The sequence below is a fragment of the Tursiops truncatus genome, chromosome 19, assembly GCF_011762595.2.
Source record: "Tursiops truncatus isolate mTurTru1 chromosome 19, mTurTru1.mat.Y, whole genome shotgun sequence".
In the NCBI taxonomy this organism is placed as follows: Eukaryota; Metazoa; Chordata; class Mammalia; order Artiodactyla; family Delphinidae; genus Tursiops; species Tursiops truncatus.
Genome location: NC_047052.1, coordinates 44,177,496 through 44,204,244, shown reverse-complemented (window position 1 = coordinate 44,204,244; position 26,749 = coordinate 44,177,496). Strand labels below are relative to the sequence as shown.

The 26,749-nt window shown below is 41.5% G+C and overlaps 1 protein-coding gene and 1 long non-coding RNA gene across 7 annotated transcripts in view; one reads left to right on the top strand and one right to left on the bottom strand.

Moving 5' to 3' along the window:
• Positions 1-26,749, bottom strand: part of ZNF527 (zinc finger protein 527) — a 40,643-nt gene that overhangs the window by 7,246 nt on the left and 6,648 nt on the right. For 2 of the 6 annotated variants that reach the window (XM_073796458.1, XM_073796457.1), the window contains exons 4-7: positions 5,488-5,609; positions 4,394-4,468; positions 2,925-3,051; positions 2,198-2,293 (exon numbers count right to left, since the gene is read on the bottom strand). In XM_073796458.1, the coding sequence (XP_073652559.1) occupies positions 2,198-2,293; positions 2,925-3,051; positions 4,394-4,426 (256 nt within the window). In that variant the 5' untranslated portion in view covers positions 4,427-4,468; positions 5,488-5,609. Of the gene's footprint in view, positions 1-2,197; positions 2,294-2,924; positions 3,052-3,656; positions 3,772-4,393; positions 4,469-5,487; positions 5,610-7,280; positions 7,911-26,749 lie in introns of those variants that run through there. The other 4 variants (XM_019941084.3, XM_073796459.1, XM_019941083.3 and 1 more) reach the window with 4 other exon arrangements.
• Positions 8,786-11,930, top strand: LOC141277199 (uncharacterized). Its single transcript, XR_012328182.1, has 3 exons — positions 8,786-8,906; positions 9,188-9,672; positions 10,931-11,930. It is a non-coding gene; the product is annotated as an uncharacterized lncRNA (long non-coding RNA).

Sequence of the window (26,749 nt, the reverse complement as noted above, 5' to 3'; positions counted from 1 at the left end):
CCTTTGGTATGATGCACTCACTGCGAAGGATACAACCTTATTTCTGTGACACTCTTTTCAAAAATGTACTACCTCAATCTAATCATGAGAAAACGTTAGATAAACCCAAATAGAATGCAAGCAAATGTAATGAGCCATTTGTCTAGAGTGAAGCATATCTGAAGACTCTGGAGAGATTTCTCCAAGAAGGTAAAATCAATAGATAACCTAATGTGTCTGAGTGTCTTAAGAGATTTAAACAATTGATCGGGAGTTAAGAATTGAGTTAGGAATATGTATATAGAAAACTAAGGGAAAAAAATAGACAAAACCCCAGATAATTATTAGTGCCAAGAAAAAGAAAAAGTACAGAAAAAGTAACCTTGGTACATGCACAGCTCAGCTACGACTAGCACTTAATAGCCATAATAATGTAAACACTGAACAGTGGTTCAATAAAAATTAAGATATTGGTATGGGACCTAATCAAACTTACAAGCTTTTGCACAGCAAAGGAAACCATTAAAAAAAACCCAAAAGACAACCTATGGAATGGGAGAAAATGTTTGCAAATGATGCGACAAGGGCTTAATCTCCAAAATATACAAACAGCTCATGCAATTCAACAACAAAAAAACAAACAACTCAATCGAAAAATGGGCAGAAGACCTTAATAGACATTTCTCCAAAGAAGACATACAGATGGCAAGCAGGCCCATGAAAAGATGCTCAACATCACTAATTATTAGAGAAATGCAAATCAAAACTACAGTGAGGTACCACCTCACAACAGTCAGAATGGCCATGATTAAAAAGTCTACAAATAACAAATGCTGGAGAAGGTGTGGAGAAAAGGGAACCCTCCTACACTGCTGGTGGGAATGTAAGTTGGTGCAGCCACTATGGAAAACAGTATGGAGGTTCCTCAGAAAACTAAAAATACCATATGATTTTACCATATGATCGAGCAATCCCATTCCTGGGCATATACCTGGAAAAAACTATAATTCAAAAAGATAAATCCACCCTTATATTCATAGAAGCACTATTCACAATAGCCAAGACATGGAAACAACCTAAATGTCCATCTACAGATGAAAGGATAAAGAAGATGTGGTACACACACACACACACACACACACACACACACACAAAATGGAATACTACGCAGCCATAAAAAGAACGAAATAATGTTATTTGCAGCAACATGGATACAACTAAGAGATTACCATAATAAGTCATAAAGAGAAAGACAAATACCATATTATATCACTTATATATGGAATCTAAAAATATAGCACAAATGAACCTACCTACAAAACAGAAACAGACTCATAGACATAGAGAACAGACTTGTGGTTGCCAAAAGGGAGGGGGTGGGGGAGGGAAGAACTGGGAGTGTGGGATTAGCAGATGTAAACTATTACATATAGGATGGATAAACAACAAGGTCCTACTTATAGCACAGGGAACTATATTCAAAATCCTGTGATAAACCATAATGGAAAAGAATATTAAAAAAAAGAATGTCCATATGTGTATAACTGAGTCACTTTGCTGTACGGCAGAGATTGGCACAATGTGGTAAATCAACTACACTTCAATTAAAAAAATAAAACTTTAAAAATTATGATATCAGTGAGATAGGAAGACAGAAATTGTGTGTGTGCGCGTGCATGCTCACACACATGTTGGATTCAGGATAAAAAAGTACTAAATTCTTATTTTCTTAATGAAGATATTGGATGAGGACTAAACCTGAAAAAAACAATCAAGAAATAGCAACATAAACATATTTATTAGAGACGTGAAGGAGACACCAAAAGAAGCTGCAAAAGTAGAGAAAGTGGATCCCTCTAGGGAGAGGGAAACTGGGAAGCGGGCAAGAGACCTCCTTTTTTAAAGGAATAAGCCTTATAAAACAACTTGTCTCTTCAACCAATGTGCATGCATAACTTTGATAATAACTTTGATAAAATTAAAACTCTAAAAAGAAATCTAGAAATGTATATAACTCTATCCATAAAGGGGAAAGAAGAACTTAAAAGGAACAAGATTCAGGGTATAGGCTGAAATATTATTGAGAATATAACTTGATAGAAATAGAGAGGAAATGACCCCCTGAAGCCCAGGACAGCCTCCTCAAATGCAGGGCAGTCTTCTTATGACCACTTGTGCTGTCACCTTACAACAGCCCTCCCTGTTCCCCGTCACTCACCTGCATATTGACCATCTGACATCTCTCTCTCCACCATGCAAGGATCCTTCCCTTGCTCCAATAAGGAGATCATGTTGGGCTTAGAAACGGAAAGTCCTGTTTACAGGAGAAGAAAAATGAGAGCCAGCAAGACAGACAGATAGATAAACAAATCAACTTGCTATTGCTGTTCCAGACTCAGACTCAATCTCTTGGTCATTAGGCAAGAAAGGACATCAGAGGAAGGGCAAGAGAATGGAAAGATGCTTGAATGGAGAATGAGACAGACAAAGCTTCTTTCATAGCAGCAGTTCTCAAAGTACTAGAGCAGAAGAACCATCACCTAGGAACTTATTAGAAATGCAAATTCTCAGGCTGCCCCAACCAGACCTACTGAATCAGAAGCCACAGTGGTTCTCAAATTTTAATGGGTATCAGAACCACTTGGAGGGCTCATTAAAACCCAGACTATTAGGCCTATTCCCAGATTCTGTAGGTCTATAGTGGGACCCCATAATTTGCAATTAAAAAAATTTCCACGCCATACTAATGCTGCTATCCCAAACCATCATTCTAGAGCAAAGGGAACTATACTCATTTATAACTCTGTGAAACTACTTTGAATAATTTCCTGGGAACACGAAGTAGAAATCCAGCTAAGCATTTAAGATGTCCTAGATATTCCCAATGGAGGAAGCATAAACACCTCATAGGGAAGATTTGAATTATGGGGGATACATATCCTTACCAAGCCATACCAAGTTCCTGTAGTTCTCCAACATGACATCTCTGTACAAATCCTTCTGAGATGAGTCCAGCCATTCCCACTCCTCTTGGGAAAAATTTAGAGCCACATCCCTGAAGGTCACCAAACCCTGAAATTTAAAAAAAAATGCTGTTTGCCAAGTACTCCCATATGGTCCTAGCATCTTCCTCAGTCTCTCTCAGAAGAATTTAACTCAGTTGATCATCTCCTTGAAATGCTTTCCACTATTGACTCACGGGACCCACACTCTCCTGGTTTTCCTTCTACATCAGTCCCTCTTAGTCTCTTTTGCTGGTTCCTCCTCTTCTTGTCAGCCTCTTATATCGAATGCCTTAAGCTCAGTCCTTGGACCTCTTTCCTATCTACATTCGCCAAAACCCTACCCTCAAGATAATCTCATCCTGTCGCATGGCTTTAAATACACTAATGACTCTCAAATTCACATCTCCAGTCCTGAACTCTAGATATATAATCAATACTTTACTTGGATATCCAACAGGTCTCTCGAATTTAATATATCTAGAACTCAATTCTTGATTCTTATCTCATTCCTCCCTGTCTTCCCATCTCAGTAAATGGCATGACCATTTACACAATTGCCCAGGTCAAAAATCTTTGTAGTCATTCATGATTTCTTTCTTCCTCTCATACTCCACAACCAATCCCTGATCAAATCCCATATTTTATATCTCCAATATACACCCAGAATCTCACCAGCTCCAATGCCACCACCATGGTCCAGGAAGCTATCACCTCCCACCTGGATTATTGCAGCAGTCTCCTGACTGGCCTCCCTGCTTCCACTGTTACTTCTCTGCTATTTATTTTCCTTTTAAAACATAAATCAAATCACATCACAAATACCCTAATGGTTCTCCTTCACCTCTAGAACAAAAGTCAAAGTTCTGGTCATGACTTTTAAGGGCCTGCATAATTTGGTTCCCAGCTACTGCTCTAATCTCACAGTGCACATTTCTGTCTGAGGATACTGGCTTATTGCTATCCCTGGAACACATCAAACATGCTCCCAACACAGTAACTTTGTACTTGCTATTCCTTCTACTTTTTTAAAGCTCTTCCCAGATCGCCACAAAACTTACTCCCTACTTTCACTCAGGTTTTTCTTTGCTCAACTGTCACTTTCTCAGAAAAACCATCCTTGACCTCCCTATTTGATAATCACACTCCATCCTTTATTTCACTTGCATTCATCTCCAACACAACAAATCGTGATTCATCTAAAGAGGAAAAGTTCTGTTCTATCATACATTTAAGCACAACACTGAGTAAAAATAGCAACTAAATGTTTTGTAGAAGGATTATATGAACAAATAGTGGAGAGAGAGAAGTGAAGAGTGCGCTCACTGGGCTACTTGTGACTCTCTCTGAGGTCCCAAAGTCCTGAGAAATGATGTGGAATTTCTGGAAACAAAGTGAAAACATCAACTTACCTGGGACATGGATTTACATAGTCCAACAGCCATTCTTCCTTCCTTCTTCAATTTTCTCTTTTGGAGAACAAAGTCCTGAGAAGGGAGAGTTAAACAAGAAAAAAAAATGGCAGAGCAGCCCTATGTTGCTGATCTGAGACTCACAGAGTTTTTTGGCCCTTTATGGTCGCTAGTTTCTTTACATGGACCAGCCCTACCCTGTTCCAAGATCTGACAAAAAAGGCCAAAGCTGAACTTAACCCCTGAACTCCTGACTGATATTAAGGACACACAACCTGAAGTCAACAAAATCTAAAGTCCATCCTATCACCAATAAGACAATTTATGATCTAGCCCTGGCTGCCCCTTAGACCTCATTTCCCACTCTTCTCCCCCTTATTCACCCTACTCCAGGCATACAGATTTCCTTATAGTTCCTCAAACATTGTCCACACTCCTTTTTCAAGGCTGTGGCCTTGGCTTTTCCTTCTGCCTGGACACGGCACATTCCCTCTCTTCATTCTTATCTGTGCTCAATTGTTAACAACATTGGAGGGACCTCCCTATTCTACCTAAAGGGAATCTCCCTCCCAGTTATTATTTTTCCTTATCTTGATTTATTTTTCTTCTTAGCATTTAACATCATTGGACATGTTACTTTTTTTTTTTCTGTTAACTGTTGTCTTCCCAAACAACAGTATAAGATTTAAGACAGCCAGGATTTGTTGGGTTCACTGGTATATCTCTAGTGCTACAATAATGCCAGAACCACTGTAAGTGCTAAAAACATATTTGATAAACAAATAAATAAATCTTACTGTGGCTCCTGTAATATAAATAGCAATGTTACACATGTTGTGTATGTCATTATCTTATTTAATCTTCACAAAACTGCAAAGGTAGGTATTTTATCCCCATTTTACCACCAAGTGAAATTGAGGTTCAAAAAGCTTAAACAGCTAACTCAAAGTCATAACAGTCAAACTGCAGTGTGGCTCAAAAACTGGTCCTCTTTCAAGAGACCACAATGTTTGTATGGGAAATATTCAGCATAACCTGAGAAATCAATGCTATATGTTTTTCAGCGAAGCATATTCGGAGGTGGCAGGTGTTACCTCTATTACTCCACAGAAATTCAGCCTGAGGCAAACATTGACAAATTTCAATACCAAACCAACAAGAAACTGCACAGCCTGAAACAAGTTCCTTGTCTTCTCAGAGCCAACATTTCTTCACTCTGAAAACAAAGATAGTTGTGTTTGACTTAGAATTTAAGATATACAACCCCCTAATTCTGGGCTACTCTGCACTAACCAACTCAATCTGTAAGAAAATTATTTCCTTAGTGTAATGCAGCTTGAATTTGTTTATAAAAGCCTTTGCAACCCAAGAGGAGAATTAGTGAAGTCTTCTCAGCACCTGGGAGCTCTAAGTAGCACCTGCATAAAAAAAAATAGCTTTTAAATTGCTGTTTCAAATCGCTGTGTATCATTTGAATAATACTTTTCAAGTTTGAGATGAACCATCAGTCACTGAAAGGTGCTGTGAAAGACTTGTGCTTTATATAGACCCCCAGACACACACTGACTCTCCATTCCTTTCCTCATTGGCTACGTGACCTTGGGCAAATCAACCCAACTGTCAGAACCTTTCCTCACTGTCAAGATTGCTTGAGCCAACTCCTGGCATAGAGAAGTGCCACCCTTATTGCCACTTAGATTTTACACACACAGTTGAAAAGGAAATGAGAGCATTTTTCTTTATTACGTGAAGTCAGAACCAAACACTTAGTTCACTTGGTATGTGAGAAAAAGAGCCATGGATCAGCCTCTCTCAGCACCAAACATGTAAGAGTTTTGACAAGGACAAACCTAAAATCTCAAACTCCATGGCCTAAGGAGAGGAAGACTGGGCTTTCAGGTTGGATTTTCCTCCCCCAAAGGCAGCCAATATGAGGATGGTTTCACCACAGTGTCTTTAGATTGGGTTCTGTTACTCACAAGGGGACCAAACAAAGAGACCCAGGTTAAGTTCTATGTCCAGAAGGGTCCTAGTCCAAGACCACAGACAATACTCTCCAACACCCTCAGAACTCAGGGCCCCCATTTTTCACCCTCACAGCGTGGGAAAGATCAAGAGAGTTTAGCAATTAAAAGCAAGGCCTCTGGAGCCAAATTGCCTGGGCTTAAGTCCTGATTCTGTCATTTAGTAACTGTGTGAATGTGGGTGAGTAATTTTAATCTTTCTGTGTCTCACAATCACACACTAGGTCTGACATACACATACAAATTCTCACCCAATCACACACATATATATGGTCACATAATTGCGACTGTAATGTCACATACATACACAGTGGTATTAACACAAAGATAGAGATGACGATACACAGTTACTCCAACAGAGAGACAGTCACACACAATCTCATGCATAGTGACATACCACACAAAGTCACACATCCTGTCACAGTTACTCACACAAAATTATACCTGCAGATATAGATGGTCATGGGCACGTAATGACACCTTCTGTCACACACATTCAAACGCAGTTATATCCACAGGGACAAAGGGTCAAACACAGTCACACACACACCCACACAGCGACACACACACACACAAAGTCACACCCGCAATCTCTCACAAACCCATACACAATAACACAGTTACACCTGCGGAGACAGTCACGCACAAACACACATAGACTCGGAGTTTTATACCGGAGACAGACGGTCACAGTCGCACACAATTACATACACGGTGACACACAAGATCACACCCTGTCACACCCGCAGCCTGTCACACAGTCTCCTCGGCGGCGCCCTCCTGGTTCCTACCCCGTTCCCTGCCGGTCCACCCCAAGCCCGGCCCTGCCCTCTGGCTCTCGCGCGTAGCAAGGCCCTACTCACCTCCCAGCCCCGCTGGCTCTGGAAACACGCCCAACGACCCAAGACCGGCGATGTCGCCTCCCAGAATCCCCTGCGGGGCGGAGCGGGGCGGGGACTGAGGCGCGCGGGACACCGAGCTCCGCTGGGTAAACTCCAGCTGCAGGAACCTGGACTAGCGACTCGGCTTTTCCTTCCGACCCCGCGGACCACGAGCCCCAGAACGCTTTGCGCCTCGGCCTCTTTGCGGAAAGAACAACATTTCCCACAGGGCCCCGAGACAAGCCTCGACATCGCGCCTGCGCTACAGGTGACCGCGGCCGCAGGTGCGGGTACACGGAACGCTGTGTGCGACCCTGGGCGATCTTGGGCACTCAAATGACTCTGGGCTACTGTGTGTGAGGGAGTGGTGAAGCTGTGCACGTCCGTGACTGTTATTGAATGCTCAGATGGGGCGGTTTGTGTGTGCGACTGTCGCTGCACACTTTTGTGCTTGCTCACTACGGGGCAACGGGTTCTGTCGGTGTAGTGAGCTTCTGTATTTTCAGTCACGCCCATGAGTGTGGGTCGTTGTGTGACAGATTGTGGATCTGTCACGCCAAGAATGAGAGAGTGATTGTGGGTGTGTGAAGAACTGTGGCTGACTTTGGGCATGACGTTTCTGTAACTGTGTTCTTATCCCAGAGATCGCAGGAGTTTACCCATAATGGGCGGTGTTTCTGGGCTTTTCTTTAGGGTTGAGTACGTGGGAGAAGAGTGTTTGTGTGTCTGTGTGTGTGCCTGTCTCCAGGTCTAACTGTTCTCCCACCCCCACCCAACCCCTCACCTCCGGCCATGGGTGGGGTCAGTGTTATCCTCATTGTTACTATCCCTTCTCTGATTGCCCCATATGTGATGCCAGGCACAGAGGGTAATTATATTCCAGTTGTAGGAAGATGCTCATTTGCACCAAAGCTATTTATAGTGTTGTAGCCAACAGCTCTGGGGTTTATTGCTGTTTCTCCTTTTCACTTTAAAACTTTAATTAGGGCCCAGCTTTAAGAAAAACTGTCTACAGTCAGGAGGAGAAGAATGTGAACCCCTGAGTGATGTTAAAGAAAACCAGAGCTGAACAGTAGTTGAGGGGTTTTTGTTTTGTTTTGTTTTTTTAATTCAGGAAATATTGCAATAGGGGGAAAGAGACTTCAGTATAGAACTGGGCTCAATTCCAAATATAGCAAGAACAAGTGGGGATTTATAGGCAAGGAGCAAGTTGGGGTTGGGGGGTGGTCAGTTCATGGGAAATTACAAAGAGGAGACATAAAGGGTAGGGGGGAATTCTCACTATACTGACCAACAGGATTCTTGCTGAGGGCTGGCCAGAGTGATCAGATACCACCTGGGTGGATGAGGAATTTAATTAGATATTGAGACTGATCAGATATCAAGAACTCAAGCTAAACTGACATGACAGAATTCTTGCGAAAAGTGGGTGTTGCAAAGACAAACATTGAAGCCCAAAGGTTGAAGCCTAGTTAAGAAGAGGGTTCAGAGGAGTCTGACTAAAAGTTTGGTCAAGGAGATAGTCTTTGTCAGTGAAGGTTCCAAACAAACCAACATTCTTCCCCAGACCTTGGAAGATCTGGAAGGTGCACCCAAGTCAAGATCTCGGTAAGTGGGGGTGTGTGGAAGCAAAGGGAAGTTCTTGAAATAAGAACACATCCTTGGAGATTCCCTCCAATCCCCTCCCGAGAAAGAGCCCTCTAATAGCTAAAGCCCCAGAGTCTTGGACAAAGGGAGTCTGGCTACTAGGACTAAAGTGATTTGCACTTTACTCTGTGAAACTGTTGTTACATTGCATTGTTACATTCAGAAGAAAGCAAGTAATTATTTTTTAAGGCTCCACAAACATTTAATAGTTGGGTTGCTTTAATGGGAAATTTACCCTTTAGGAATTCTTTGGATGATGGGACTTCCCTGGTGGTCCAGTGGTAAAGAATCCGCCTTCCAATTCAGGGGACGCAGGTTTGATCCCTGGTCAGGGAACTAACACCCCACATGCTGTGGGGCAACTAAGCCTGCCCGCCACAACTGCTGAGCTGGGGTGCCTCAACGAGAGAGCCCACGTGCCTCAAACTACAAAGTCCACATGCTCTGGAGCCCGAGCACCACAACTACAGAGCCCATGTGCCCTGGAACCCATGTGCCACAACTAGAGAGAGAAAATCTGCATGCCACAACTAGAGAGAAGCCCTCATGTCACAAGAGCCCACGCTGCAATGAAAAATCGCACATGCCTCAATGAAGATCCTACATGCCACAACTAAGACCCGACACAGCCAAAAAAAAAAAAAAAAGAATTCTTTGGATGATAATTGTGGTTTGGTGCTTGACAAATGCATCACACAGCTCTTCCCTGGACTTAACTATCATGCAGGTTAGAGATCTTCTTGGATGTTTCATTCTAAAGTGCTAGAAATTTAAGATACTTCCTGACTGGTAAGGTGTACCTTCAGAGAAACTGTATGTATGACTATCTCTTCATATGTCAGTAATTGATCATAAGAAGACTTTTTGTCCTTTATTTTTCTTGTCTCATACCACCAAGTCCAACACTGGTTTGAGCCCAGTCATCTCCAGTAGAGTACAGCAGTGGTCCTCAAAGTATGTCAACTAAGTGTTTGTACTGCTCAAAGAAATTGTCGTAGGACTCTGTTTATCAGGGTCTAATCAAGAAAGCAGAACTATGCTGGGAATTTCAAACAGAAGATTTAATTACAGGAAATTGATTACACAATTTTGAAGGAAGGCCTCAAAGAGCAAAAAGGGGAGAGATTTGTAACTTCAGGAAGCAGCTAAACCCTAGAGCTTGGGGAACAAAGGGGAAGAGATGGGTTTACTAGAACCTAAAAGCTCTGAAGAGGGGTGTCAGGCTGGCTGTTAACTAGGTTTGGTACTGGTGCTGGGAAAGCAGAAAGATTCTACAGGCAAGCTAGAGAGATTCTGCTAGAGATATACTAGATATATCTAGATGCTGCTAGAGAGATACTAAAAAATCTGGAAAATAGGAGGCGGGTTCCTTCTCCCTTTCTGTCTCCCAAAATCCCTTTAATGCCTCCATTGGCAAACTATAACAGGAAGCCAACTAGCAAGGGAGAATAGGAAATGTCTTTGTCAGAGTCCCAGCCCTAGCATCACAGAATAAGAGAAAGACATGCTTGGAGCTGAAACAACAACAGGGAAGTAATCAGCATATGAGCGTTTTAAAATTTGCTGGAAAATAAATTAATATAACTTTCCAAGTTATATTTCTTCCCAGGAACTTTTCTTAACAATGTTTCTACTTCCTTATAAAGGAATCTTAGTAGGTAACAAAAACTGGCTCATATTTAGTAATGGTGTCTTAATAACAAAGCAATACAAATTGTGAAATAGTTTACATCTAGTTTAATATGTAGTTATTTCGATGCACTGATGTTTTTACCTATTTTGTTGTAATTTTTATAATGAATATATATTTCCCCAACTTTACTTATTATCGAATATAAATATTTCATGGTAAACCACTAATTGCCCTCATGATGTCACAGTCCTCAGTATCCTAACAAGTGTGAGAATCATGGTATGTGATTTGTTTTGTAGACTATTATGTATATTAGTTATTGATGTATAATTGACTTTTACATTTGTTTCAGGTACACAATGGAATGATTTGATATTTGTAAGTATTGCAAAGTGATCACTTCAGTAAGTCTAGTTAACATCCATCACCATACATAGTTACAAAAAAATTTTTTTTCTTATGGTAAGAACTTTTAAGATCTACTCTCTTAGCAATTTTCAAATATGCAATACGGTATTATTAACTATAGTTACCATGCTGTACATGTACATCCCCATGATTTATTTTATAACGGATCCTCTTCACCCATTTTGCCCAACCCCCGCACCCTGCCCCTGGCAACCACCAAACTGTACTCTGTATTTATAAGCTCTGTTTTTTCAGTTGTTTCTTATTTGAAGGCAGTAGTTCTTCTTTGTATTGAGAATGAAGTAAAATTGAGAGTGAAGAAACCAAGAACAACTTCTTGTCTTAGTTATTTTAATTGACCATCCGTATTCTTTGCCCTAGAATGTTTTTATATAACCCTGTGGACTGAAGAATAAAGCACGATTTTACCAGGGCTTACTAGACACGGCTTATTGAGATGTTTGGAAAGCATTTATATCCTAACATTAACGCTAGTGAAGAACCTCCCACACCAAAATTTGTGATTGTCAAATCCAGATACATATAAAACCCACTACTAATTTCTAGGGAAGAGAATTTAAATTTAATGGGTAACTTCTAAGAGCCAAGAACTGTGTAATTTCCTTTATATCAGAAGTGTGACAACTTATGAAAGTTCAGATAGCTGGTTTGGTACAGGGGTCAACCTTATTTACTTCTCAATAGCATACATGTCTGTGATGGTATACCTTGACACATCATTAACTAAGCTTGATCTTCCTTTATCAGAGCAGTGGTCTTTCATATATTTTGTTACATTCCCCTTGAAACAATTTTTAAAAATAATGTACTCCCTTTTACATTTTTAAGTTGACACCTACAATGTTTTCATAAGTTTAAATAATGCAAAGATATAATTTCTAGCATGTTTTCAATAGGCTAGATATCTTCATCATTCATTAAACACACACGAGCAAGCTCTTTTTTTTTTTTTTGCGGAATGCGGGCCTCTCACTGCTGTGGCCTCTCTCGCTGCGGAGCACAGGCTCCAGACGCGCAGGCTCAGCGGCCACGGCTCACGGGCTCAGCCGCTCCGCGGCACGTGGGATCCTCCCGGACCAGGGCACAAACCCGCGCCCCCTGCATTGGCAGGTGGACTCTCAACCACTGCGCCACCAGGGAAGACCTCTTTTTTAACATTTAGAAATTTTACATGGTACCTTTTACTTGAAATCATTTCCACTCCACTTTCATCACTCAATTTTATCTTAATGTAACAACTGCTTATCCTCAAAAATCTTTTATTAAATCTTGTTTTACTTCTCTGCAACAAAAATGAAATTTTAATTCTTATCCTGTGACCAAAATGCTCTGTGTCAAGGTTCCTTAAAGATTTAGTTATTATAATTATTAGTACCCAGTTGATTAAAATAACAAATACCTCTAACATTTTAATAATTATTAACATACAAAGAGTCACACCGGGACTTCCCTAGTGGTCCAGTTGTTAAGACCCCACGCTCCCAAAGCAGGGGGCCCAGGTTCGATCCCTGGTCAGGGAACTAGATCCCACACGCACCTAAGAGCCCGCATGCCACAACTAAAAAAATAAAAAATCCTGCATGCCACAACTAAAAAGATCCCACAAGGGACTTCCCTGGTGGTGCAGTGGTTAAGAATCCGCCTGCCAATGCAGGGGACATGGGTTTGATCCCTGGTCTGGGAAGATCCCACATGCTGCGGGGCAGCTAAGCCCGTGCGCCACAACTACTGAGCCTGCATGCCATAACCACTTAAGTCCGTGCGCCTAGAGCCCTTGCTCCACAACAAGAGAAGCCACTGCAATGAGAGGCCCACGCACCGCAATGGAGAGTAGCCCCCACTCGCCGCAACTAGAGGAAGCCCACATGCAGCAACGGAGACCCAATGCAGCCAAAAATAAATAAATTAATTAAAAAAAAAAAAAGATCCCACATGGCAACAAAAATCTCACACTCAGCAACGAAAATCCTGCATGCTGCAACTAAGACCCGGCACAGCCAAATAAATAAATATATTTCAAAAAAACAAAAAGCTACAATTTGGCCCTCCTTTGGCCAAGACCTTTCCTTCCTGATGAGAAGTCCATATGCAAAGAGACATGCATGTCCAGAGCTCACAAACCCCTTCAGACCATGCTTTGGGTATCTGAGAATTCCTCACTCAAGTAGCATCAAGCTTGCTTCCAGAGCCTGTACACCTCTTCTGTGTCCAAAGCTCCATCCCTTGATCTGTCCTACAAAAGGTGAAAGTGTTGCCTATGTGTACATGGTGGTCAAGCGGAAGCTATTTGGTAAGATTAGACAGAGCTTAGACATGCAAGCTGGAGTGTCCAAACCTAAGGCTCATTTTGGCATGGGACAGGGATGGGGGTGGGAAGAGAAGGACCTGGCTGGGGACTTCCACTTGTCCTGTTGACTCAGGTCTCTAATTGTCAGTGGGCAATTTTGCTTCTATATGATTTATTTTAGAGACCACTGGTCTTAAGATATGAATGTGGTTTGAATTAGGGTAGTAAATGGTAAAGTCAATGAAAAATGGTCAAATTGGGATGCAATTTAACTGTAGAACTAACAGGAATGGCTGATGCTTGGATGTGCATATGAAGAAAAGAATAAGTTAGATATAATGCCTAAATTTTTGTCCTGAACATCTGGATGAATGGTAGTGTCATTTGCCAAGACAGAAAACAACAAGTATGTAGCAGGTGTCTAGGATGGGGGTGGGGGTCATGTTAACTTTGAGATGCTTGTTGGGTATCAAAGAGGTGATATCAAGTAGGCATTTAGATATATGTGTGTATAGCTCAGTGGAAAGGTTGGTACAAGAATAATAATTTAGGAATTTCAATTAAGATGGAAGTTATATAATGACCAACAGGAACTGGCTTTTACAATGAAGGTATTTGTTTCTCCACTTAGCAAGAAGTTCATCTGGCTTATCAGCTGAACAGTTATATCAAATGCATTTTATATCATTTATTTTCATAGTGGATACCTTTTATCAAGTGCAATCAGTTGATTAATTACAGAAGCTTGGTTTTAGTGGGAAATCATGTAAAACGATACACACTAAAACATTTAGATTTTATCCTACATTTACCATTGCAACAAAAAGAATAAAATATCTAGGAATAAACCTACCTAAGGAGACAAAAGACCTGTATGAAGAAAATTATAAGACACTGATGAAAGAAATTAAAGATGATACAAATAGATGGAGAGATATACCATGTTCTTGGATTGGAAGAATCAACATTGTGAAAATGGCTCTACTACCCAAAGCAATCTACAGATTCAATGCAATCCCTATCAAACTACCACTGGCATTTTTCACAGAACTAGAACAAAAAATTTCACAATTTGTATGGAAAAACAAAAGACCCCGAATAGCCAAAGCAATCTTGAGAACGAAAAACGGAGCTGGAGGAATCAGGCTCCCTTACTTCAGACTATACTACAAAGCTACAGCAATCAAGACAGTATGGTACTGGCACAGAAACAGAAAGATAGATCAATAGAACAGGATAGAAAGCCCAGAGATAAACCCACACACATATGATCACCTTATCTTTGATAAAGGAGGCAGGAATGTACAGTGGAGAAAGGACAGCCTCTTCAATAAGTGGTGCTGGGAAAACTGGACAGGTACATGTAAAAGTAGGAGATTAGATCACTCCCTAACACCATACACAAAAATAAGCTCAAAATGGATTAAAGGCCTAAATGTAAGGCCAGAAACTATCAAACTCTTAGAGGAAAACATAGGCAGAACACTCTATGACATAAATCACAGCAAGATCCTTTTTGACCCACCTCCTAGAGAAATGGAAATAAAAGCAAAAATAAACAAATGGGACCTAATGAAACTTCAAAGCTTTTGCACAGCAAAGGAAACCATAAACAAGACCAAAAGACAACCCTCAGAATGGGAGAAAATATTTGCCAATGAAGCAACTGACAAAGGATTAATTTCCAAAATTTACAAGCAGCTCATGCAGCTCAATAACAAAAAAACAAACAACCCAATCCAAAAATGGGCAGAAGACCTAAATAGACATTTCTCCAAAGAAGATACACAGACTGCCAACAAACACATGAAAGAATGCTCAACATCATTAGAGAAATGCAAATCAAAACTACAATGATGGGAGGAAAGGAAGATGGCGGAAGAGTAAGACGCGGAGATCACCTTCCTCTCCACAGATACACCAGAAATACATCTACACGTGGAACAACTCCTGCAGAACACCTACTGAAGGCTGGCAGAAGACCTCAGACCTCCCAAAAGGCAAGAAACTCCCCACGTACCTGGGTAGGGCAAAAGGAAAAAAGAATAAACAGAGACAAAAGAATAGGGACGGCACCTGCACCAGTGGGAGGGAGCTGTGAAGGAGGAAAAGTTTCCACACACTAGGAAGCCCCTTCGCGGGCGGAGACTGCGGGAGGCGGAGGGGGGAGCTTCGAAGCCGCGGAGGAGTGCACAGCAACGGGTGCGGAGGGCAAAGCGGGGAGATTCCCGCACAGAGGATCGGTGCCGACCGGCACTCACCAGCCCGAGAGGCTTGTCTGCTCACCCGCCGGGACGGGCGGGGCTGCGAGCTGAGGCTCTGAGGCTAGGGTTTCGGTTTCGGACGGAGCGCAGGGAAAGGACTGGGGTTGGCGGCTTGAACATAGCCTGAAGGGGTTAGTGCACCACAGCTAGCCGGGAGGGAGTCCGGGGAAAAGCCTGCACCTGCCGAAGAGGCAAGAGACTTTTTCTTCCCTCTTTGTTTCCTGGTGCGTGAGGAGAGGGGTTTAAGAACGCTGCTTAAAGGAACTCCAGAGAAGGGCGCGAGCCGCGGCTAAAAGCGCGAACCCCAGTGACGGGCGCGAGCCGCGGCTGAAAGCGCGGACCCCAGAGACGGGCGCGAGCCGCGGCTGAAAGCGCGGACCCCAGAGACGGGCGCGAGCCGCGGCTGAAAGCGCGGACCCCAGAGACGGGCGCGAGCCGCGGCTGAAAGCGCGGACCCCAGAGACGGGCGCGAGCCGCGGCTGAGGGCGCGGACCCCAGAGACGGGCGCGAGCCGCGGCTGAGGGCGCGGACCCCAGAGACGGGCGCGAGCCGCGGCTGAGGGCGCTGACTCCAGAGACGGGCGCAAGCCGCGGCTGGAGGCGCGGACCCCAAGGCGGGCGGGAGACGTTGGGGCTGCTGCTGCCGCCACCAAGGGGCCTGTGTGCGAGCGCAGGTCGCTCTCCACTCCCCTCTTCCGCGGAGCCTGTGCAGCCCGCCACTGCCGGGTTCCCGGGATCCGGAGACGACTTCCCCGGGAGAGCGCACGGCGGGCCTCGGACTGGTGCAGAGTCACGCCGGACTTTGCCGCCGCAGGCCCGCCCCGCATTCCGTGCCCCTCCCTCCCCGCCGCGGGCCTCCGTACGCCAGAACCTCCGAATCAGCGGCTCCTTTAACCCCGTCCTGTCTGAGCAAAAAACAGACGCCCTCCAGCGACCTACACGCAGAGGCGGGGCCAAATCCAAAGCTGAGCCCCTGGGAGCTGTGAGAACAAAGAAGAGAAAGGGAAATCTCTCCCAGCAGCCTCAGAAGCAGCGGATTAAAGCTCCACAATTAACTTGATGTACCCTGCATCTGTGGAATACATGAACAGACAGCCAATCATCCCAAATTAAGGAGGTGGACTTTGGGAGCAAGATCTATGATTTTTCTCCCTATTCCTCTTTTTGTGAATGTGTATGTGTATGCTTCTGTGTGAGATCTTGTCTGTATAGTCTCGCTTCCACCATTTGTCCTAGGTTCTATCCGTCCATGGTTTTTTCTTAAAATTTTTTTTCTTAATAATCAATTTTAATTTTAAGAACGTTATTATACTTTACCTTCGTCCTTTCTTTCTTTCTTTCTTTCCTTCCTTCCTTCCCTCCTTTAGACAACGAATCATCCCAAATTGAGGAGGTGGTCTCTGACAGCAAGATTTATGATTTTTCCCCCTTTACCTCTTTTTGTGAGGGTGTATGTGTACGCTTCTGTGTAAGACTTTGTCTGTATAGCTTTGCTTCCAACATTTGTCCTAAGGTTCTATCCGTCCCTTTTTTTTTTTTTTTCTAATTAAGAATTTTTATAATTCAATAACTTTATTATACTCTATTTTATTTTTACTGTATCTTCTTTCTGTTTTCCCTTCTTTCCCTCCTTCCTTCCTTCCTCCCTCCCTCCTTTCGTTCCTTCTTGCCTTCTTTCCTTCCTTGCTTCTTTCTTTCTTCCTTCCTTCCTTCCTTCCTTCCCTCCTTCCTTCCCTCCTTTAGACAACGAATCATCCCAAATTGAGGAGGTGGTCTCTGACAGCAAGATTTATGATTTTTCCCCCTTTACCTCTTTTTGTGAGGGTGTATGTGTACGCTTCTGTGTAAGACTTTGTCTGTACAGCTTTGCTTCCAACATTTGTCCTAAGGTTCTACCCGTCCTTTTTTTTTTCTAATTAAGAATTTTTTAATTCAATAACTTTATTATACTTTATTTTATTTTTACTGTATCTTCTTTCTTTTTGTTTTTCCTTCTTTCCCTCCTTCCTTCCTCCCTCCCTCCCTCCCTCCTTTCGTTCCTTCTTGCCTTCTTTCCTTCTTTGCTTCTTTCTTTCTTTCTTCCTTCCTTCCTTCCTTCCTTCCTTCCTTCCTTCCCTCCTTCCTTCCCTCCTTTCCTTCTTTCTTTCCTCATACGTCTACTAATTCCCTCTACTTTTTCTCCCTTTTATTCTGAGCCGTGTGGATGAAAGGCTCTTGGTGCTCCAGCCAGGAGGCAGGGCTCTGCCTCTGAGGTAGGAGAGCCAACTTCAAGACACTGGTTCACAAGAGACCTCCCAGCTCCAGATAATATCAAACGGCGAAAATCTCCCAGAGACCTCCATCTTAACACCAGCACCCAGCTTCACTCAACGACCAGCAAGCCACAGTGCTGGACAACCTGTGCCAAACAACTAGCAAAACAGGAACACAACCCCACCCATTAGCAGAGAGGCTGCCTAAAATCATAATAAGGCCACAGACACCCCAAAACACACCACCAGACGTGAACCTGCCCACTAGAGAGACAAGATCCAGCCTCTTCCACCACAACACAGGCACTAGTCCCCTCCACCAGGAAGCCTACACAACCCACTGAACCAACCTTAGCCATTGGAGACAGACATCAAAAACAGGAGGAACTACGAACCTGCAGCCTGCAAAAAGGAGACCCCAAACACAGTAAGATAAGCAAAATGAGAAAACAGAAAAACACACAGCAGATAAAGGAGCAAAATAAAAATGCTCCAGACCTAACAAATGAAGAGGAAATAGGCAGTCTACCTGAAAAAGAATTCAGAATAATGATAGTAAGGTTGATCCGAAATCTTGGAGATAGAATGGACAATAGAATGGACAAAATGCAAGAATCAGTTAACAAGGACCTAGAAGAACTAAAGATGAAACAAGCAACGATGAACAACACAATAAATGAAATTAAAAGTACTCTAGATGGGATCAATAGCAGAATAACTGAGGCAGAAGAACGGATAAGTGACCTGGAAGATAAAATAGTGGAAATAACTACTGCAGAGCAGAATAAAGAAAAAAGAATGAAAAGAACTGAGGACAGTCTCAGAGACCTCTGGGACAACATTAAACGCACCAACATTCGAATTATAGGGGTTCCAGAAGAAGAAGAGAAAAAGAAAGGGACTGAGAAAATATTTGAAGAGATTATAGTTGAAAACTTCCCTAATATGGGAAAGGAAATAGTTAATCAAGTCCAGGAAGCACAGAGAGTCCCATACAGGATAAATACAAGGAGAAATACGCCAAGACACATATTAATCAAACTGTCAAAAATTAAATACAAAGAAAGCATATTAAAAGCAGCAAGGGAAAAACAACAAATAACACATAAGGGAATCCCCATAAGGTTAACAGCTGATCTTTCAGCAGAAACCCTACAAGCCAGAAGGGAGTGGCAGGACATACTGAAAGTGATGAAGGAGAAAAACCTGCAACCAAGACTACTCTACCCAGCAAGGATCTCATTCAGATTTGATGGAGAAATAAAAACCTTTACAGACAAGCAAAAGCTGAGAGAGTTCAGCACCACCAAACCAGCTTTACAACAAATGCTAAAGGATCTTCTCTAGGCAAGAAACACAAGAGAAGGAAAAGACCTATAATAACGAACCCAAAACAATATAGAAAATGGGAATAGGAACATACATATCGATAATTACCTTAAATGTAAATGGACTAAATGCTCCCACCAAAAGACACAGATTAGCTGAATGGATACAAAAACAAGACCCTTACATATGCTGTCTACAAGAGACCCACTTCAGACCTAGAGACACATACAGACTAAAAGTAAGGGGATGGAAAAAGATATTCCATGCAAATGGAAACCAAAAGAAAGCTGGAGTAGCAATTCTCATATCAGACAAAATAGACTTTAAAATAAGGACTATTAAAAGAGACAAAGAAGGACACTACATAATGATCAAGGGATCGATCCAAGAAGAAGATATAACAATTGTAAATATTTATGCACCCAACATAGGAGCACCTCAATACATAAGGCAAATACTAACAGCCATAAAAGGGGAAATTGACAGTAACACATTCATAGTAGGGGACTTAAACACCCCACTTTCACCCATGGACAGATCATCCAAAATGAAAATAAATAAGGAAACACAAGCTTTAAATGATACATTAAACAAGATGGACTTAATTGATATTTATAGGACACTCCATCCAAAAACAACAGAATACACATTTTTCTCAAGTGCTCACGGAACATTCTCCAGGATAGATCATATCTTGGGTCACAAATCAAGCCTTGGCAAATTTAAGAAAATTGAAATTGTATCAAGTATCTTTTCTGACCACAACGCCATGAGACTAGATATCAATTACAGGAAAAGATCTGTAAAAAATACAAACACATGGAGGCTAAACAATACACTACTTAATAATGAAGTGATCACTGAAGAAATCAAAGAGGAAATCAAAAAATACCTAGAAACAAATGACAATGGAGACACAACGACCCAAAACCTGTGGGATGCAGCAAAAGCAGTTCTAAGGGGGAAGTTTATAGCAATACAAGCCCACCTTAAGAAGCAGGAAACATCTAGAATAAACAACCTAACCTTGCACCTCAAGCAATTAGAGAAAGAAGAACAAAAAAACCCCAAAGCTAGCAGAAGGAAAGAAATCATAAAAATCAGATCAGAAATAAATGAAAAAGAAATGAAGGAAACAATAGCAAAGATCAATGAAACTAAAAGCTGGTTCTTTGAGAAGATAAACAAAATAGATAAACCACTAGCCAGACTTACCAAGAAAAAAAGGGAGAAGACTCAAATCAATAGAATTAGAAATGAAAAAGGAGAGGTAACAACTGACACTGCAGAAATAAAAGAGATCATGAGAGATTACTACAAGCAACTCTATGCCAATAAAATGGACAATCTGGAAGAAATGGACAAATTCTTAGAAATGCACAACCTGCCAAGACTGAATCAGGAAGAAATAGAAAATATGAACAGACCAATCACAAGCACTGAAATTGAAACAGTGATTAAAAATCTTCCAACAAAGAAAAGCCCAGGACCAGATGGCTTCACAGGCGAATTCTATCAAACATTTAGAGAAGAGCTAACACCTATCCTTCTCAAACTCTTCCAAAATATAGCAGAGGGAGGAACACTCCCAAACTCATTCTACGAGGCCACCATCACCTTGATACCAAAACCAGGCAAGGATGTCACAAAGAAAGAAAACTACAGACCAATATCACTGATGAACATAGATGCAAAAATCCTCAACAAAATACTAGCAAACAGAATCCAACAGCACATTAAAAGGATCATACACCATGATCAGGTGGGGTTTGTTCCAGGAATGCAAGGATTCTTCAATATACGCAAATCTATCAATGTGATAAACCATATTAACAAACTGAAGGAGAAAAACCATATGATCATCTCAATAGATGCAGAGAAAGCTTTTGACAAAATTCAACACCCATTTATGATAAAAACCCTGCAGAAAGTAGGCATAGAGGGAACTTTCCTCAACATAATAAAGGCCATATACGACAAGCCCACAGCAAACATCATCCTCAATGGTGAAAAACTGAAAGCATTTCCACTAAGATCAGGAACAAGACAAGGGTGCCCACTCTCACCACTCTTATTCAACATAGTTTTGGAAGTTTTAGCCACAGCAATCAGAGAAGAGAAGGAAATAAAAGGAATACAAATCGGAAAAGAAGAAGTAAAGCTGTCACTGTTTGCAGATGACATGATCCTATACATAGAGAATCCTAAAGATGCTACCAGAAAACTACTAGAGCTAATCAATGAATTTGGTAAAGTAGCAGGATACAAAATTAATGCACAGAAATCTCTGGCATTCCTATATACTAATGATGAAAAATCTGAAAGTGAAATCAAGAAAACACTCCCATTTACCATTGCAACAAAAAGAATAAAATATCTAGGAATAAACCTACCTAAGGAGACAAAAGACCTGTATGCAGAAAACTATAAGACACTGATGAAAGAAATTAAAGATGATACAAATAGATGGAGACATATACCATGTTCTTGGATTGGAAGAATCAACATTGTGAAAATGACTCTACTACCCAAAGCAATCTATAGATTCAATGCAATCCCTATCAAACTACCACTGGCATTTTTCACAGAACTAGAACAAAAAATTTCGCAATTTGTATGGAAACACAAAAGACCCCGAATAGCCAAAGCAATCTTGAGAACAAAAAAAGGAACTGGAGGAATCAGGCTCCCTGACTTCAGACTATACTACAAAGCTACAGTTATCAAGACAGTATGGTACTGGCACAAAAACAGAAAGATAGATCAATGGAACAGGATAGAAAGCCCAGAGATAAACCCATGCACATATGGACACCTTATCTTTGATAAAGGTGGCAGGAATGTACAGTGGAAAAAGGACAGCCTCTTCAATAAATGGTGCTGGGAAAACTGGACAGGTACATGTAAAAGAATGAAATTAGAACACTCCCTAACACCATATACAAAAATAAGCTCAAAATGGATTAAAGACCTAAATATAAGGCCAGAAACTATCAAACTATTAGAGGAAAACTTAGGCAGAACACTCTATGACATAAATCACAGCAAGATTCTTTCTGACCCACCCCCTAGAGTAATGGAAATAAAAACAAAAATAAACAAATGGGACCTAATGAAACTTCAAAGCTTTTGCACAGCAAAGGAAACCATAAACAAGACCAAAAGACAACCCTCAGAATGGGAGAAAATATTTGCAAATGAAGCAACTGACAAAGGATTAATCTCCAAAATTTACAAGCAGCTCATGCAGCTCAACAACAAAAAAACAAACAACCCAATCCAAAAATGGGCAGAAGACCTAAATAGACATTTCTCCAAAGAAGATATACAGACTGCCAACAAACACATGAAAGAATGCTCAACATCATTAATCATTAGAGAAATGCAAATCAAAACTACAATGAGATATCATCTCACACCAGTCAGAATGGCCATCATCAATAAATCTAGAAACAATAAATGCTGGAGAGGGTGTGGAGAAAAGGGAACCCTCTTGCACTGCTGGTGGGAATGTGAATTGGTTCAGCCACTATGGAGAACAGTATGGAGGTTCCTTAAAAAACTACAAATAGAACTACCATATGACCCAGCAATCCCACTACTGGGCATATACCCTGAGAAAACCGAAATTCAAAAAGAGTCATGTACCAAAATGTTCATCGCAGCTCTATTTACAATAGCCCGGAGATGGAAACAACCTAAGTGCCCATCATCGGATGAATGGATAAAGAAGATGTGGCACATATATACAATGGAATATTACTCAGCCATAAAAAGAAACGAAATTGAGCTATTTGTAATGAGGTGGATAGACCTAGAGTCTGTCATACACAGTGAAGTAAGTCAGAAAGAAAAAGACAAATACAGTATGCTAACACATATATATGGAATTTAAGAAAAAAAAATGTCATGAAGAACCTAGGGGTAAGGCAGGAATAAAGACGCAGACCTCCTAGAGAACGGACTTGAGGTTATGGGGAGGGGGAAGGGTGAGCTGTGACGGGGCGAGAGAGAGTCATGGACATATACACACTAACAAACGTAGTAAGGTAGATAGCTAGTGGGAAGCAGCCACATGGCACGGGGATATTGGCTCGGTGCTCTGTGACAGCCTGGAGGGGTGGGATAGGGAGGGTGGGAGGGAGGGAGACGCAAGAGGGAAGAGATATGGGAACATATGTATATGTATAACTGATTCACTTTGTTATATAGCAGAAACTAACACACCATTGTAAAGTAATTATACCCCAATAAAGATGTTAAAAAAATAAAAAAAAAAAAAAAAAAAAAAACTACAATGAAATATCATCTCACACCAGTCAGAATCAAAAAATCTAGAAACAATAAATGTTAGAGAGGGTGTGGAGAAAAGGGAACCCTCTTGCACTGTTGGTGGGAATGTGAATTGGTGCAACCACTATGGAGAACAGTATGGAGGTTCCTTAAAAAACTACAAATAGAACTACCATATAACCCAGCAATCCCACTACTGGGCATATACCCTGAGAAAACCATAATTCAAAAAGAGTCATGTACCAAAATGTTCATTGCAGCTCTATTTACAATAGCCCGGAGATGGAAACAACCTAAGTGTCCATCATCGGATGAATGGATAAAGATGATGTGGTACATATATACAATGGAATATTACTCAGCCATAAAAAGAAACGAAATTGAGCTATTTGTAATGAGGTGGATAGACCTAGAGTCTGTCATACAGAGTGAAGTAAGTCAGAAAGAGAAAGACAAATACCGTATGCTAACACATATATATGGAATTTAAGGAAAAAAAATTTCATGAAGAACCTAGTGGTAAGACAGGAATAGAGACACAGACCTACTAGAGAACAGACTTGAGGATATGGGGAGGGGGAAGGGTGAGCTGTGACAAAGCGAGAGAGAGGCACGGACATATATACACTACCAAACGTAAGGCAGATAGCTAGTGGGAAGCAGCCGCATAGCACAGGGAGATCAGCTCGGTACTTTGTGACCGCCTGGAGGGGTGGGATAGGGAGGGTGGGAGGGAGGGAGATGCAAGAGGGAAGAGATATGGGAACATATGTATATGTATAACTGATTCACTTTGTTATAAAGCAGAAACTAACACACCATTGTAAAGCAATTATACCCCAATAAAGATGTTAAAAAAAAAAACCACATAAAGTCCCAACAAAGCAATAAGTGATGTTGACCAAAAGTGAAATGAATTTAAGCAATATGGGTATGTATATGTGCACTGGCAAACTTACATCGTGTGTGGACAGAATGGACAGATATGGACAGTCTATAACTGGTCATATACTCAACAGTACATTATGGACACATTCCAATGGAAATTGATTATAGATCAGCATCACTGTATTTAAAGGATATAGCATTGCATTATTGGAATTTACTTTGATTGACTGATTCTATAAAAACACTTTGGACAAAAACACTGTGTCATATATTTATGCATGATGATGATTTGTCTAAGAGAACTTTTTAGACATGAGATTGCCAGCTTAAAGGGAATACCTATTAAAAGTGTGAATGTTGGGCTTCCCTGGTGGCGCAGTGGTTGAGAGTCCGCCTGCCGATGCAGGGGACACAGGTTCGTGCCCTGGTCCGGGAAGATCCCGCATGCCGCGGAGCAGCTAGGTCCGTAAGCCATGGCCGCTGAGTCTGCGTGTCTGGAGCCTGTGCTCCGCAACGGGAGAGGCCAAAACAGTGAGAGGCCTGCGTACCACAGAAAAAAAAAAAAGTGTGCATGTGTGTATAAAAGTCACACATATATGCATTGTTCCCAAAACAATGAAAAATTTAAACTCACCAACAGCCACAAGTTTTCATCACAGTCACATAAACATGTTTTCATCCCATTCCTTATGTCAGCAACCTGTGACATTGCTGATCACTTCCTTATTCCAGAGAGCAGAAATGTGATTTCAGGAACCTATCATGCTCTTTCTCCTATTTTTTTTTGTTTGTTTGCTCCATCTTCTAAACTGAGACAGTCATATCATCTTCACCATTTTTCTCTTGTGATCCTATGCTACATCAACTCTAAGGATCCCATCTATGTGTGCCAGGGTAATACCACAATATATTAAGCAGTATGATTTTATCACTACCATTTTCTCAGACTTAATGAGCCTTTGCCTCTCGGACAAAATGCCAGGGGTCTTAGAGCACATCAAGAGCGTATTCTTATAAGAGAACCAGGGGAACACAATCCAAAAGGCTCAACTTTAGATTTACAAATGTAATTTCTCCCTGCTGCATCCCAAGGCATTAAGAGAACGGGTATCTGGCAGAGTCAGTCTTTCCCGCTCACCCTTGACTGAATGAAGCTATGTACTTGATGAGTGAACAGAAATCTGAATGAAGCATGCAGGTTAAACCTACACGACTATAACCATCAAGGTAAGTACTTTAAGTCAATAATAAAACAGCCACATAGTGTTTGGGGTTTAAATAAGAGATGTTTTCTTCCCCAGGAATGGATAATGATGTGCCTAGAATCTCCCCAACTCATAAAGTGAACAATTCAGTAGAGAAGACATAGCTATGGACATGTCTAGGCAGGGAAGGCCTGACATTATAGGTCTGCAGAGATCCTACATGCATTAGGCCAGAAGCCAGTTTTTCTCATGCTTCTGATAATGTTTGAGAAGTACAGTAGAAACAGAACTGATAAAAGTCCTAGATTTAGGAACAAGGGCTATAGCTGTGATGATTGAAGACTGATAAATAAGGATCAGACGGCTCCTACAGATGTCATCAGAGAGCAATGTGAATGGATTACATTAAAATAATAGCCCGATAAATTAAATGCATGTTATTACATTTTATGAGCTCAATCTAGGTAAATTCAGAGCCTAACTGTGTGGGGAAGGGAGTGGTGAAAAGACCCTGAATTGGCTAAAGAAATACTGAATTTCTTAGGTTTTTCCAGATGTGACAGAAATTCAGTTTCTGTCATCTAACAGGTTGAGGAGTCAAAAAATTATGCATTATTTAAACTAATTTTTGTTTGCTGAAATTTTGACACTGAAATTCCTAATTGAAACATATGGGTGAAATAGATAAAGTAAATAATGCTGAAGTATAAAAATTCACCTTTTCGGGACTTCCCTCGTGGCGCAGTGGTTAGGAATCTGCCTGCCAATGCAGGGGACACGGGTTCGGGCCCTGGTCCAGGAGGATCCCACATGCTGTGGAGCAAATAAGCCCGAGCACCACAGCTACTGAAGCCCGTGCCTAGAGCCCATGCTCTTCAACAAGAGAAACCACCACAGTGCGAAGCCCACGCACTGCAGCAAAGAGTAGCCCCCGCTCACTGCAACTAGAGAAAACCCATGCGCAGCAACAAAGACCCAACGCAGCCAAAAATAAATTAATTAATTTTTAAAAAATTCACCTCTTCTACTACATAGTTTTCTGTGGAGCATTTTTTTAAAAACTTTTTAAATTTAGCTACTGGAATAGTACACAGTAATGCCTTTGTGAGACACCAAAAATAAAGAATATTGCTTTACATAGCAAAGAGATTACCAGAAAAGGAATATGAAGACTGTAATTTGGAGATAAGAACCACCTAAGAGAAGAATTTCTCCAAAGATGTTA